At 39.2% G+C, this 15,629-nt stretch overlaps 1 protein-coding gene across 1 annotated transcript in view; it reads right to left on the bottom strand.

Annotated features, from left to right (window-relative positions):
• The window catches only part of LOC108672738 (glutamate receptor ionotropic, kainate 3-like), a 106,990-nt gene that overhangs the window by 22,983 nt on the left and 68,378 nt on the right, over nt 1-15,629 (bottom strand). Inside the window, exons 10-14 of the mRNA XM_047881979.1 lie at nt 12,096-12,296; nt 11,264-11,467; nt 5,558-5,662; nt 3,235-3,492; nt 1,868-2,125 (exon numbers count right to left, since the gene is read on the bottom strand). Of these exons, the coding sequence (XP_047737935.1) occupies nt 1,868-2,125; nt 3,235-3,492; nt 5,558-5,662; nt 11,264-11,467; nt 12,096-12,296 (1,026 nt within the window). The remainder of the gene's footprint in view (nt 1-1,867; nt 2,126-3,234; nt 3,493-5,557; nt 5,663-11,263; nt 11,468-12,095; nt 12,297-15,629) is intronic.

Here is a 15,629-nt window from a genome sequence, read left to right as displayed (position 1 = left end):
TACACATGCAGCGTCTCGGTCGAATGAAATGACATCTGGTTTTATAAATTAAAATATAAATTTAAGAAATAGCCCTTCATTAGCCCACGTTTCATTAAGAAGTATTCTGCTAGAAATGCGTTACTCATTTTATCTTGTTATTCATGCGGCAAAATTTTAAAACTCTCAGGCCCTAAGATGTTAGGAGCACTGAGACAATTAACAAATTTGTTATAAGGAAGTTTCAAGCAAAGTCGGCATACGTTTAAATGATACATATTACATGGAGACATCTGGTCCAACATATGTATTTCAAACCGCTCGCGTGTAGCGTATTTCATTATAAGCTCATATTGTTCCAAAAATATTGCCAATTGTCAATCGTAATGAGATTGCCACTTCACAGCGGCCAATTACGCGTTCTTGCTATGAGGATAAAATAACAGGAGAGTAGGAGGCATAAACTGTTAATGGTATGGCATTAGGGAAAAGGACGTGGCTAGAAAGAACCCAGTCGTCGCCGAAAAAAGTAGTTTGCGATTCTGAGATTAGGAGAGAAAGAATGATGCCGAATGAAAATGGTAGGAGGAGAATGAATATATGAATGAACAAATGATTTAAGAATGCGGTGAAAGAATTGTCGAGCAGAGACAGTAAAAAAGAGGTGATGTTGTGTTGCGCTGACAATGTCGTTTCTAACGACACGTGCGAATTTTTGGTGAAGTGTTTCGAGAGTCTACACAAAATTGATTACTTGTTTATATTGACGGAATTACAACGGAGAGAACGTCTCTGAAGACGTCTCTGAATGCCCATCGTGATGTGTCGTGCGACTTTTTTCTAAAAAAGATCAGTTTATGAAAAAAATGCTAAATCTTTGTTAACTAGTGGCAACATGGCAACTTTTATTCACCAAAAACACTTTTTATGCAACTCTGTTCAAAACTGAACAGAAAGCATCTAAATATCAAAAAATTAGTTAATAGGAATTAATGATGTACAGTACAAACAATATTAAGAAACAGACAGCATCAGAGCTATAAGTCGGTAAAATGTGAAAACTTTGCCGTAAACAATAGAAAATTAAATACTAATATTCTATTCAAACCGGACTGTTCAATAGACAAAGAAAACTGAGATTAGTTTAAATAGAGAAGTAAACGTGCAACGTGCAGAATTCATGCGGTAGAAGAATTTTGTTCGCATGCAGAACTCTATAGACTCACTTCAAACGAAGCCTTTCAAAACGTATTCATTATTCACTCTAGAAGGTTTTCCGAAGAAGACATTATGGATTTAAAAGCTCAGCAGTCAAGTTTTGAACCATTTTTATTGAAAGCAACTAATTCCTCAATAAATTTATCAATAGCTCTCCTTAAAATTTTTAACCTTTTAAACTTTCTCCTTAAAAACCGATATGAGATAAAATTTTTAATCCAGTGACAGGTTGGAAGAGTAAATTTTAATGAGAGTAGCAAATAATGATCATATTTTAACCACAATACAAGCAAAATAAGTGTTTATGACCTCACATTAGCTCTATGCTCTATTTTTTTATATTGAAGGTTAATCGAATTCAACGCGGCAATTGCCTATGATTCACGCTTGATTGTAATAAATTAGATAATTGACTATGACATAATCAAATCCCAATCCAATCATCGAAATTCAGAAAACCTTCTTAAGCGAAAAAGCACAACTTTTCTCTCCAGTGACTTGCATCCTTTACGTTGACCCTATCCTACATTCAAAGAACACTGTAAGGTCCTTCAAAAAAAGTCCATGGTTTTTATTGCAGTCTTAAATTTTTGCTGAACAAACGCTTACCAAGTGCGTTATTTTACATGTACTAACACAAAGAGATAAACTAAGAATGATGTTGATCTACCTTAGGGTTGAGGTCAGATCCTTGCTGCATTAGCGTTCCGATGGTGAACCAAAAGGAGTTCGCGAGAGTGAAGTCATTAGAAAGAGTCTCCCTCTTGGTGGCGCAAGGATGTGGCATTTGCCACTCAAAGGGACTGAAGCGAGCCACCACAAAAATCGTAACGGACACGGCAATGTACGCAGCCAAGATGTATAGCCAGATCTCGATAGCCAGTGGATTCATGAAGCTAAACAAGCGCGTCGGCATGCGCTCAGGCACCTAGAGAAATAGGCGCCGTGATTGTTTTGCTGTCATTTATGGAAAAATAATCATTGAGAACCTGAATACAAGAGTCTTGGTTTAAGTTAATGGATTTCAGCATAAATTTACGATCGAATAACGAGCATCTAATGACAGTCTTGCATCAACACCTTCGAGGTTTCAAAGAACCAAGCCCAAAAAATCGAAGACCGAATGATCAAGGATGTGAAATCACTATTACAGGAAGGTAATTTTAGTGGCAATGTTTAATCGTTTTAAAATTATTGTTACGTGGAATGTTGTAAGAGAATTATCGTCTGTGTTAGTTACTTCACTTTTACTTTGAAAAAAATTCATAGCATATATTGAAAATTGACCTTTACTTCAAAACGTTCAGGAATGTATTTGTTCACTAATTGAAACATATCTGCAAACAGAAATGACTTGAGCTTTGGATCGCTTCATTAAAAATTCTTTAGTCTGTAGAGATCTGAGTGGAACCTACCTTAAGAAATTTTTGAATGCATATGATTTGTACAATTTGATTAGAAGTGTTACGCGTGAATCTTATGTCAATGATTTATGTTCTTCGATGAATGATGGACGCGTTTTTGATGAAAGGACCATGAAAGCAACAATCAAAATAACAAAAAAATGCGAGTAGTAATAATGATGTTATTGCATGCAGGATCACAGGGTATAAATTGCTCGGCTGTAGAAGGCAAAAGACTCAAGTTTTGCGCTACTAATACAACTAGTGATAATAATATGATAACTAATGATAATAATATAATATGATATGATGATAATCAAACAAATGCCAAGAATTTACGCAATGAAAATATCCGCAGCGTTAAGCAAACAATTTCTCTACTATTCCCAACCCAGGAAAATTTGTTAAATTTATCTGAGTGTTCATTCAAAGTAAGAAAGGGATTTTGGACAGAGGTAAGCAAATTTCGAAATGAAAAGAAAATGTATAGTAATTTAAACGAATGATTCGGAAATACTGGTAATTTGCATCGTCTTTTTTTAACAATACCTTGAATCTTGTATTGGAGCCCGGACGGAGAACCGTACCCATAATGATCAAAGCGAGGTTTTCGTTTCATCAAATTAAAAATTACCTTCGGGTTCAAACCGGAGCCTTGCCGGAGAAGTGTACCGGTAATGAACCAGAAAGTGTTATTGAGATTGAACTGGTTCTCGACGGTAACGGGTTCGTCGTGACACGGGTGAGGGTCACCCCATTCGTAGGGACTGAACCGCGCCATTACGAACATCGTAAAAGATACGAGAACGTACGCCGCAAGCACGTACAGCCAAATTTCAACGGCTAACGGGTTCATGAATGAGAAGAGACGGGTTGGTTGGCGAGAGGGGACCTGTAAAGATATGAATGGTTTTCAACCGCTACCGGGTTCATGAATGAGAAGAGACGGGTTGGTTGGAGAGAGGGGACCTGCGAAGATAGTATGGTTTTCAACCGCTACCGGATTCATGAATGAGAAGAGACGGGTTGGTTGGAGAAAGGGGACCTGCGAAGAAATGAATTGTTTTCATCCGCTTAAGGATTCATGAGATACGAGCGACGCATTGGCAGACTTGAGGGAACTTGTAAAGATTTATAAGATTTCCCAACGTGGATCTGCACATGAAAGATTAATGACCCAGAGAGAATTCGACATGATAGGTTAACACGCTGGAAAAGAGAAAAGTGCATGTAGGGCCAGTACACATCATCGATGAAAAAATTATACGCATGTACATCATTTATAAAAGATAAAAAGGTTGTAAATTGTTTATAAAAGATTAACAGGATGCATATCGTTTATATAAGATCAAAAGGATGCAAATCATCTAATAAAGATTGAAAGGGTGTGAGTCATATGACAAAAAATTAAATGGATATAAATAATCATAAATGATTAAAAGGGTGGCATCGTTCATAAAAGAATGATAGGTTTTACGTCGCTTATTAACGGATTGGTATAGTGGCTGGTGGGAGAATGCAAAGAAAATTTGTTCGAATTTGATACTCTGAATAATATGCTTAAAGATATTGGGTTAATATTTTACAAGGATTCTACAGAAACTCTAAGAATTGTATATATCTAAAGAATTTCCAGGTATATTCTCTCGCCGTATTTATAAAAAATATACATGAAATTATGCAAATCAAAGAGAGAAGTGGCTGGCTTCAAAAAAGTACATGATGTTCCTCTATAGAAAGCGTTGATAATGTTTGAATTTGGTAAATTTAATTTTATTGCATCACACGATTTTATGATTCGGAAGGAATTGCAAAATTCTTGGTAAAATAGAGGGAAAAACAAATCGGCCATCGGAAAAATTGAAGCCAAAGTTTAATAAATTGTTTTGCAGAACACATTTAAATAAATAATCCTGAAAAAGATTATCGTTTAATAGCTTTATATTAATAATGAAGACGTAATAAAATGTGTGTAAGTCATTTGTGAGCAAATACCCTTCTGTAAGAACCACGATTTAAGTGAAATTTATTTACCATAGGAATGAATGCTTCTTAAAAAAAAATTTCTGCCATTTTTATGAATTTTGTATCTGAAAATAATTGAATGAGAATAAGTGAAAATGTTGCATAAAAACTTGAAACAGCTAATACAGTTTTCAATGTTGATACATCTATAAACTTCTTTCAAAGTTCTTTCGACTTCCCCATGACCCAATTAAAAAGAGAAAAATTTACAGCACACGGCTAAGAAACAGCGATAAGTTGTATGGAATAAAAATGGAACAAACAGTGGAAAATTTTTTGTCGTCTATTATTATGAAGATTATTATGAAAAATATTGAACTCCGAGCAAAAAAGTGAAACTTTAATAAATTTTCGAATAAAAATGCGCCAAAACATGTGTTTGAAGCGTTTGTCCAATAAAAACTGTCTACAAAAATATTATCATCAGCATCACATTTGGAATCAAAATATTAACTCATTATCTACTTTGATGACTACACAAGTTACGAGCGTTTTGATGCAAATAGTCTTGGTGACGTTTAAATTATCAATGAACTATGAGTTCGAATGAAAGTAAACTGGTACTCTTGTATTCATGAAAGGTTATTCGTGAAAGGTTATTCATGAGAGGTTATTCATGAGAGGTTATTCATGAAAGGTTATTCATGAAAGGTCATTCATGAAAGGTTATTCATGAAAGGCTATTCATGAAAGGTTATTCATGAAAGGTTATTCATGAAAGGTTATTCATGAAAGGTTATTCATGAAAGGTTATTCATGAACGGTTACTCATGAAAGTTATTCATGAAAGGTTATTCCTGAAAGGTTATTCATGAAAGAATATTCATTAATGGTTACTCATGAAAGATTATTCATGAATGGTTATTCATGAAAGGTTATTCATGAGAGGATATTCATGAAAGGTTATTCCTGAAAGGTTCTTGTGAACGCACCTTGAAGAGGATAGAGATGCCGAGGTTCATGAAGGGTTTAGTGAAGTCGATGACGCTCTCACGCGCGTAGTTGATGGTCATGGAGCCCACGGCCAGGTCTGCTTTCTGTACGTCACAGAGCACGTCATGTTTTATTACATGCGTCTTGATGTTACATGCACATTAAATGTTGTATTAACTTTTCATCAAATTTTAACTAATGTATGAAAATTTAAATCTTTCTGTGTTCAAACTCACAAAGTACACGTTATGACTCGAATATTTAGTGCCCACTGTCTGGATTGCAAGTTGCGCGTTGGACTCAATTTTGTTCCATAAATTATTGATTAAGATCGAAAATCAAATTTCATTTTCAATTGTAATTTTACAGTTGGAAAAACCGAGCTAAAGCAACAAAAATGAGTGAAATGCTGCTTAAATCAAGATGAATATTAAAATTTTAGACAATTTATATTCATGAAATAGATCTATTTACTAAAAACGGGCATTTTAAAATAGCTCATCATGGAAAAGCTAAAAACGAGCATAAATATTTTGCGTAAATGACGAGCTAAAGCAACAAACTGTAGACTTACGTACTTGAAGAGGAATTACATACTTAAAGCAAGTAATCCATTCACGCTGATGAATACTTTCAAATTTCTAAAAAGTACTACAAGTACCGGAATTCATACATCGAGTGCTCTGGCATAAGTTTTAATATGTTTAATATTACATAACAAAAATTAAGAAAGAATTGTGGGCTTACCGTGATCAGGGACTCTGTGTGTGATTTTATATTTTTCAATGATTTCAAACCATGAAAAGTCATTACGCTACTAAAAATTAAATAACGCTTGTGACACAATTGAGATTTATGATATATAAAAGATAAATTATAAATAATATACCATTTGATATGTTAATAATAGATTAATAATATATAAATTCATAATATATTAGACCTCAATATCAGCATCCAGACGGTGAACACCAACTACATAACCTTCCCTCCTCACTTCAGTCCACACAAGCTCAGCCTGTTCTCCGACAGAACACAATGCACACTCTCACTCACTCCAAGTTCTCCACAAAAGTCAACTTTACCAACTTGTGGAGCACCAAAGTTGTGTCCACACGGGTTTCACATAGCGACTTGCTTGGCCTCCGAACAAAACTACGTCATCACAAATAATTTCTAATTAACATTGAAGCTCCCGTGAGTGAACTATCAATATAATCAAAATAGCAATGGTACTTGTCACTTGGTGATATTAATTCGATTAGAAACTCTAACCGACGTGAATTCTGGAAGTTTGATAATCAGTGGAAAAGTCACTACTATTTTCGAGATTCAAAACAGATAATGATGACAAACTCAGATGGTCAATATGAAAATATGTTATTCTAAATTTGACCACCAGATTGTTACTAAAATTTGATCTTGGATCTAGGGTAAAAATATCTTTAAAAAAATGAAAATTAAGAAGTGAATGGAGATTGAAATGTGAATAGAGATTAAGATGCGAATGAAGTTTAAGATGTGAATGAAGACTGAAATGTGAATGGAGATTGAGATGTGAATGGAGATTAAGATGTGAATGGAGATTAAGATGTGAATGGAGATTAAGATGTGAATGGAGATTAAGATGTGAATGGTGATTAAGATGTGAATGGTGACTAAGTTGTGAATGGTAATTAAGATGTGAATGGTGATTAAGATGTGAATGGTGACTAAGATGTGACGATGCGTGATGACTTCGACGCCACTTCGTCAAGAGTGGGGGTTCGGCTGCCCAAGAAGAGGGCTAATGTTGACCATTAGTCTCGAGGGGAGACGACACTCTGAGCTGCTCGTCCAGTCCGTAAAAATGATACAAGTTTTTACGAGCTTTCCAGACTGGCGCTTTGAACTGCCTTCGATAAGCCGAGTCTTGGAGTGACGATGAGGACGGACGAGTCTTGGAGTGACGATGAGGACAGACGAGTCTTAGAGTGACGATGAGGACAGACGAGTCTTAGAGTGACGATGATGACGGACGAGTCTTAGAGTGACGATGAGGACGGACGAGTCTTGGAGTGACGATGATGACGGACGAGTCTTGGAGTGACGATGATGACGGACGAGTCTTGGAGTGACGATGTAGAGACGATGAGGACGGACCAGTCGTGGAGTGACGATGAGGACGGACGAGTCTTGGAGTGACGATGAGGACGGACGAGTCTTGGAGCGACGATGAGGACGGCCGAGTTTTGGAGTGACGATGATGATGGACGAGTCTTGGAGTGACGATGATGACGGACGAGTCTTGGAGTGACGATGAGGACGGACGAGTCTTGGAGAGACGATGAGGACGGACCAGTCTTGGAGTGACGATGAGGACGGACCAGTCTTGGAGTGACGATGACGACGGACGAGTCTTGGAGTGACGATGACGACGGACGAGTCTTGGAGTGACGATGATGACGGACGAGTCTTGGTTAGCGATGATTGCGGACGAGTCATGACCTAGAGATGATGATGGGTCATGGCTTGTCGATGCCCAAGCCAGTAATTTATGATGCTAATGATAACTAAAATATTTTGATTTAATTCGAAAGATGTCCAAGCCAATAGATTTTAAACTAAAAACGTTCAAGCACATAGTTTTGCCATGCTAAAGATGTACAAGCAATTAGTTGTAAATGCTAAAGATGTCCAAGGCATTAGTTTTTCATGCTAAAGATGTCAAGCCGTTAAATTTTTATGCTACTAATGTTAAATCAATTAGGTTTTAATGCGAAATATGTCGAAGCCAGTAGTTTTATTTTTTGCTAAAGATGTCCAAACAATTAGTTTTTAATGCTAAAGATGTCCATGCCATTATTTTTTTGAGCTAAAGATGTTCAAGCCATTAGCTTTTAATGCTAAAGATATCCCAACCATTGGTTTTTGATGCTAAAGATGTTCAAGCCATTAGATTTTAATGCTAAAGATGTTCAAGCCATTATCTTTTAGTGCTAAAGATATCCCAACCATTGATTTTTGATGCTAAAGATGTTCAAGCCATTAGCTTTTAATGCTAAAGATATCCTAACCATTGGTTTTTGATGCTAAAGATGTCCAAGCCGGAAATCAACTCCGTGCAGGCTCTTCTCTCGCGGAATTTCAATCGAAGCTATTTTGTTAGAAGAGAAATTTCATGGGTTTGCAATGTACGAGATTCGCCCATGTGATGAACAAGTAAATGGTGGCATATACAGTATATATATATTGCGTCATTCATCTGTGAGGAGCAAATCCTGCGGGATATTGGAGCATTAGCTAAATCTGAATAATTTGGAATATAGAAGCCAAATCTGGACCATTCAGAAAACAGCAGCTGAGTTTTTCCTCGTCATATCCCGTACTCGAAGTTCCGCAGTAATTCGCGCCTCATAATGAGTGGTGACTCAAATGACGGTATTTACGGTACTTTTATGTCCCTGGTATCATCAGCAACAAGGATAAAAACCTATACTTTCTCGGTCCTAAACAACTTTTTTATTATGACTGCTAAAAATGGATCCATCAACTCCAGAACTTTGCCGATGTTGCGGAGGCAAGAAGTTTAAAGAAAAAGTTTCTCTTTCTCAAGTTGACCGGAAAAATTTTCGATGGTACTGCCACTTGTTGTGAGAAAATCTTGGTTAAGGCAAAAATTTTTCTTTGAAGATCAGTTCAGTGGCACTAAATTTGTGTGTAAGCAACCATAGCATGAAGGAGTCATTGTTTAATTTAGTTAAAAATTCCATATGTTGATTTCATCAAAAGCGATTTGAAGAATAAGAACATAAGACAAATTTTAAAGGCATTCCGGGAAAAATTTTGAAGGCAAAAATAGAATACTGAGTAAAGTTTTCCAGTCTCACGCACCTTCATTCAATATCAGTTTCCGAAGAAGCCAATTTAGCGAACGTAAAAGTAAGAAATACGCTCTCAAATCCCGGCGTGTCCAGCCGGACTCCATAAAAATTCAATAGATTGATCCGGGTGCGCCAATCAAAAATTCTCGAGAGAACAATTTGTTCCGCAGCAAAAAGGCGGTGCAGGGACCAGGCTGTGGAAGGTTTGCCCTTGACAGATGATCGAAATTGCCGCGAATACGAAGCAATTAAATGAGTAGTTACATAACCGAGCGCATGGCGCCATTTTCCATAAACAGCTTAAATCATAGGTTACCCCAATCTTACCCTCGAATATTACCAACAAAATTTTTTTGTTGGTAATATTCGAGGGTAAGATTGGGGTAACCTATGATTTAAGCTGTTTATGGAAAATGGCGCCATGCGCTCGGTTATGTAACTACTTAAATGTCGTGCACGAGAGACCTTACAACTCAGCACTCTCTCTTTAGCTCTTCTTCTATTCACAACAAGCACGCGAACCCAGTACGCGAACCCAGTACGCGAACCCTGTACGCGAACCCAGTACGTGAACCCTGCACGCGAACCCAGTACGCGAACCCAGCACACGAACCAAGTACGTGAACCCAGTACGCGAATCAAATAAGTGAACCCACGCAGTACGCGAAACCAGTAAGCATACCCAGTCGTCGAACCCATTACGCGAACCCAGTAGGCAAACCCAGTACATGAACCCTCTATATGTTCGTTCGAACATCTAACGCCTAAATTCTCTGTTTTATTCTACCAACTTTGTTTATCTCGCTATCCCCGTTGATGAGACGTCGATATTGGTAAACACAATAGGAAATTTGAAAAACGGCACTCGGTCTCAAAATGCACAGAAAATAATCCTGCCATTAAAATTCATAAAAAATAATCTTTACATCAAAATTCACAGTAGAGATTCATTTTATTAAAATTCGAAATAACGAGTCTGGTTATCACAATTTTCAAAGAAGTATTTTTTCGTCTCTAATTTTGTCAAAATTTGCAATAATTTTTTGGCTTGTCATCAAAATTGGCTTGTCATCAAAATTTTCAGCGAAAAATTGTGTCGTCATATATTAATTCGCCCAATTGATTAACGATTGACATGATCTCATTAACTAACCCCGTAGACCTGTTCCTGCTTTGGCTCAATGGATTGCGATGAGACTCGCACAATCCTTGATACTCGCACAATCCTTGATACTCGCACAATCCTTGAAACTCGTACAATCCTTGAAACTCGCACAATCCTTGAAACTCGTACAATTCTTGATATTTGCATGATCCGCGTGATCATTGAGACCGGCACTATAGGCGAGACTCGATCTTTCCGCGAGACTTGCACGATCAGTGAGATCTTGGCCACTCACCCGATTCTTGCCACTCAACCAATCACTGCCACTCACCCGATCCTCACCACTCACCCGATCCTCGCCACTCACCCGATCCTCGCCACTCACCCGATCCTCACCACTCACCCAATCACTGCCACTCACCCGATCCTCACCACTCACCCGATCCTCACCACTCACCCGATCCTCACCACTCACCCTGTCTCTTATACACATCTAGATGTGTATAAGAGACAGGTTCCGTGGAGACTAGTACGTCCACTGCCAGACTCCAGAGTCTCCAGAGTAGACTGGGCTCCATGGAGGCGACTACGCCCACTGCCAGACTCCAGAGTCTCCAGTCCCGGTGCAGTCCCGAGTCCCCAAGCGTTAAATAGAAAGTTCCCAANCGATCCCTGCCACTCACCCGATCCCTGCCACTCACCCGATCCCCGCCACTCACCCGATCCCCGCCACTCACCCGGTCCATAAGCCCCCTGACGAGACCGTTCCACTCGCCGGTCTTCATGTCGATGACGCCATACACGCCCTCCTCCGATATTTCGATCTCGTACTGGAATCCTACCATGAACGAGATCCTCTTCAGGAGGTCCACGCAGAATCCTTCATACCTGTTGTTGCCTGTCAAGTTGCCGTCCCCTTTTATCATCACAAAAGGCGCTTCCTGTTCAGTGAAAAATATGTTCACGATAATCGATTAAAATACAAAAAATAGTGAAAATAAACGTGTGAGATATAGGGCATATTTTATTATTTCTAAGAGCATCAAGTCTACAGGCCTTGTCTACAGGTGGACAAAGCACTAAGATTAGAGAAGAACAACCTGTAAAATAAAATACATAAGCGGTACTTTCAAATATGTAACGTACTGTCCCTAGCAAAGATTATCGGCAATGAAAAAAGTATTTATATCTAAGAATGATGCGGTAGTGAACAAAATAACACGTTAAGGGAAAGGACATTTACCAGCTTCAATGCCCACAAAGAGTTAATAGACGACCCTCAAAAAGCGTCTGATTGCATAGCATAGAGGCGACACACTCATATAAGCAGCAGCCCTACTCTGAGAAACGCAAAACGATCAATGTCTCAATATAGTCGTAAACGCTAAGAATATCTCTTACTGTTCTTGCTTTGTAAAAGCGAATTTGAAGTTAAAAAGCATTGGTTAATTACGCACCATGACCGCATTTACTACCGGCTCCGCTCAAGCGCATTACCCTCTGTAACCCTCAACGGGAAAACAGGTGCACAATTCTACTCCGATGTTAAACACCAAAACGAAGGCGGACCTTATCCATGATCATTCTGACGAGCCCATCCCACTCTCCTGTGGTTTCGTTCAAACTTCCATATCGGCCGTGGTTCGCTTCAATTTCGAAATCAAAGTCTGCCATTTTTGAGAGTTTAGCGAGCAGGTCGACGCAAAATCCGTAATAGCGTAGCGGCGAACCGGGCGGTACGTCGCGGTTGATCATGAAGTATGGTTTCTCCTGCAACAATGGCCACAAAGTAAACATATATATCAATTCGCCACTAAATATTCAACTTTCATTTCAGTAATTATTCATTTCAGTTTGGATTAATGAGGATAAGAACTGTACAATCTACACAGTTTGAAAAAAACGGCGATGAAACGGTCGGACCGGCGTTCAAGTGGCCGGCCGTCCCGTAAAATTCGACACCGATGGTTCGGGTTCCATATGTAATTTTACAGAATAACGGCGAATTTTTTCATTTTAAGGAGCGACCGGTCACTAAAACTTCGGTCCGACCGGTTATTCATCGTTTCTTCGAACAGTGTGCACGCCCAGTGTATGTGTGCTAAAAAATAAAGCGATGAAATTCTAGTCCGAAAATGGATTCGAACAATCTTTGTTTCCCACTGAAGAATTTACAGTGAAAGTAATAGGATAATTCAACGACAATTCGTATAACTTGCCACTATATTCGCACACTTGCCCATAAACTCAAAAAATAATAATAATAAGTTCCACAGAACCTAAACCACAGCCACCACACACTCCACAAACTCACCACAATCCTATTCACCACCACACGTCCCATATCACCACCACACGTCCCGTATCACCACCACACGTCCCAATTCACCACCACACGTCCCAATTCACCACCACAACCCAATTCACCACCACACGTCCCAATTCACCACCACAACCCAATTCACCACCACACAACCCAATTCACCACCACACGTCTCAATTCACCACCACAACCCAATTCACCACCATACATCCCAATTCACCACCACACCACACCAGTTAGGCCACCATTAGCACGATTGAATTCGGCGGCGTCAGCCAAAGCCCAGAATTTTTCCAACATTGCACAGAGCCGCTCCTCGTTCGCCTCTACTACGTGCACTCAGGGAAATGAGTGAAGCTTTGTCCGAATAGTGATGCACTTTTTGCCCTTGTGTGGGTCATCCTAACCTAGTTTGCCCCGGCCAATGAGCGTATCTGTGCTACATCCGCTCTCGGCTCGTGCTGTGTGTAAGAAAGTGTGTCACTATTTGGACATAATGACTCATTCGTTTCCTGAGTGCATGATTCGATATTGATATCTACCAAACTATCAAAATACCTCGCGAACTTGATAATGACAACACAAATTTCAAAATGAATTCTGAATTTTTTTAGAACCAAGCCTGAGAAGAAATAAAAGAGGTTGAGCAAGAAAAATTTTCAATGAGAAGGCAGAGACGAATTAGGACAATTTTCATTCATAATGATTGCAAAATTCATTGTTTCTATTAATGAACTAAAAGTCAGGCCCTCCATGCAAAAATATTGTCATGGAAGGTAAGCGATTAATAAAATATTTCTTGAAAACAGCACTAGTAGTAGATCAAAACATCAGGGAAATATTTATTTTAAAAACGTTCTGCTGCATTTCCATTTTTACTGGCATCCGCACATATTGCATCACGAGCAAGGCACACTGCAGTGTAAGAAGCTCCTATTCAGCAAATAATATTCGAAGCTAGAGTCACTCCATGCACCATTTTTGCCATGACTTAGATTCCCTGCCAAGGCATCGCAGCGCCCGGGCTATAGTGAGCAGAACTCAGTCAAATGCACTGCACGACTCCTACTAGCAATTCTAAAGCACAAATTCCATTCTAAAGCACAAATTCTATTCCATGCGCACCCAATTGCAGAAATTTGTGGACCTTATACGTCGACTTGAGGTCCCTGGTTGTAGGAATATTTTCTCGAAATTCATTGTCCTCATAGCAAATCTGATAAGTAGAAAAGTATACACTGCATAAGTATACACTGCATGGAAAAATTAATTCTTGTACGCAAATAAAAAAGGATTTGATCATGGAAAGAAATTATTTATCCGGGCAAAGAATTGCTAGAAAAATATAAATGCAGATATACCGTTTAGGTAAATGTATTAATTCAAGTAGACTGTCCCTTAAAATTCAAGAATGACCTGCAACTTTGTAGGTCATTCATTGTAGATTACAACTTGTATAAGGTCCATGGTGGTAGAATGAGTCCATCATTAAGGAGTGAAATACAGAAATACAAAGTTGAAGGTATTTAAGAACAGATTATGACGATTTGATTGATTGATTTCTCGTTGACCTCGAACAAAATTAGTTAGCGACGAAGCATGAATCGCCTCAACGCAGTTATGAATGAATCTGTGGAGTCTGCATGAGCAACTTCAAGGTGGACTGCTCTGCTCGCCATGCACGAGAACAGTACGCCGTATCTTTTTTATTGTCATTGGCACAAGGTGACATAAAATAGACCAAAATAATCCATCCCAGTAGATGCAATGCTGGAGTTTGATCTGCCACTCTAGCGCGTGGAAGATCTGACATCAGAGTATATATGGCATGACCTGCCATGCGGTTTTCGGCAAGTGAGACAAGTAGTAGTAGCAGTAGTAGTATGTTGGTTTGCTAGCGCTTCAGCTATCAAGCTATTTCGCACCGAAGGTCAAAATATAACACCGCCTAAGAGGCGGAAGGTCTCAATTATTCAAAATCTAAAATTAATCATCACCCACAAGGGGCGGAAAGTCTCAATTGTCCAGCCCGCTGAAGCTGGCTCGAAAGAAGCAGCGTTAACATCTCAAAAGAGACGAAGTGACAAGGAGGGACAGGTGAAAAGCAGCAGAAACTAAGACACTCTAACAAGAAGTCGCTTACACGGGACGTCGGCCGCCCGCACGAGAGAGACAGAGAAGGGAAATGTAAGGAATCCTACCTACATAGTAACTTAACCCCACAACTGAGACCTGCAGTCAGACACCGCGAGCTCAGCGGTGGGGCGCTCAGGAACAATCCCCCTAGGAACGCGAAGCAAGTGAGACAATCGCGTAAGATTTTTCTCACAAGTGAATTTGCCTTGACAATCCAGTACATCTGTCGAGAGCTGACAGAACAGTTTGTAGCCCGAGGTGACACCATTCATGACAATATCTAACTAGCCGCGTCTGAAGCTTGCCGATGAATAATTGGATGCTTGACTTCGAACGATTTCATTAAGCGCAGCGGTCGTTGCTTTGCACGTTTGAAGGAAAATCATTTGTCTAAAAATTGTCCCAAAAGGTCTACTTGCTCAACCTATGCAGAGGGCCAACCTAACGCTTTTCGCAGGGCAGCTGATATGTTAGTTCATGCTCCACGTGAGCTTGACAGTTCGGTAAGGTGAGCCAAAAGTTGCTCCATCAGGTCAGCTGCAGACTTGACAACTCGAATTGGTAATGTGTACTGTATTACCCGGTAAATTTCGGTAATAGGTGGCAATAAAGTTATTGTCAATGCGGCACTTGATCCATGCTCA

This window comes from Hyalella azteca, unplaced genomic scaffold, assembly GCF_000764305.2.
Source record: "Hyalella azteca isolate HAZT.00-mixed unplaced genomic scaffold, Hazt_2.0.2 contig9347, whole genome shotgun sequence".
Lineage (NCBI taxonomy): Eukaryota > Metazoa > Arthropoda > Malacostraca > Amphipoda > Hyalellidae > Hyalella > Hyalella azteca.
This window is presented reverse-complemented; position numbering and strand designations above follow the sequence as displayed.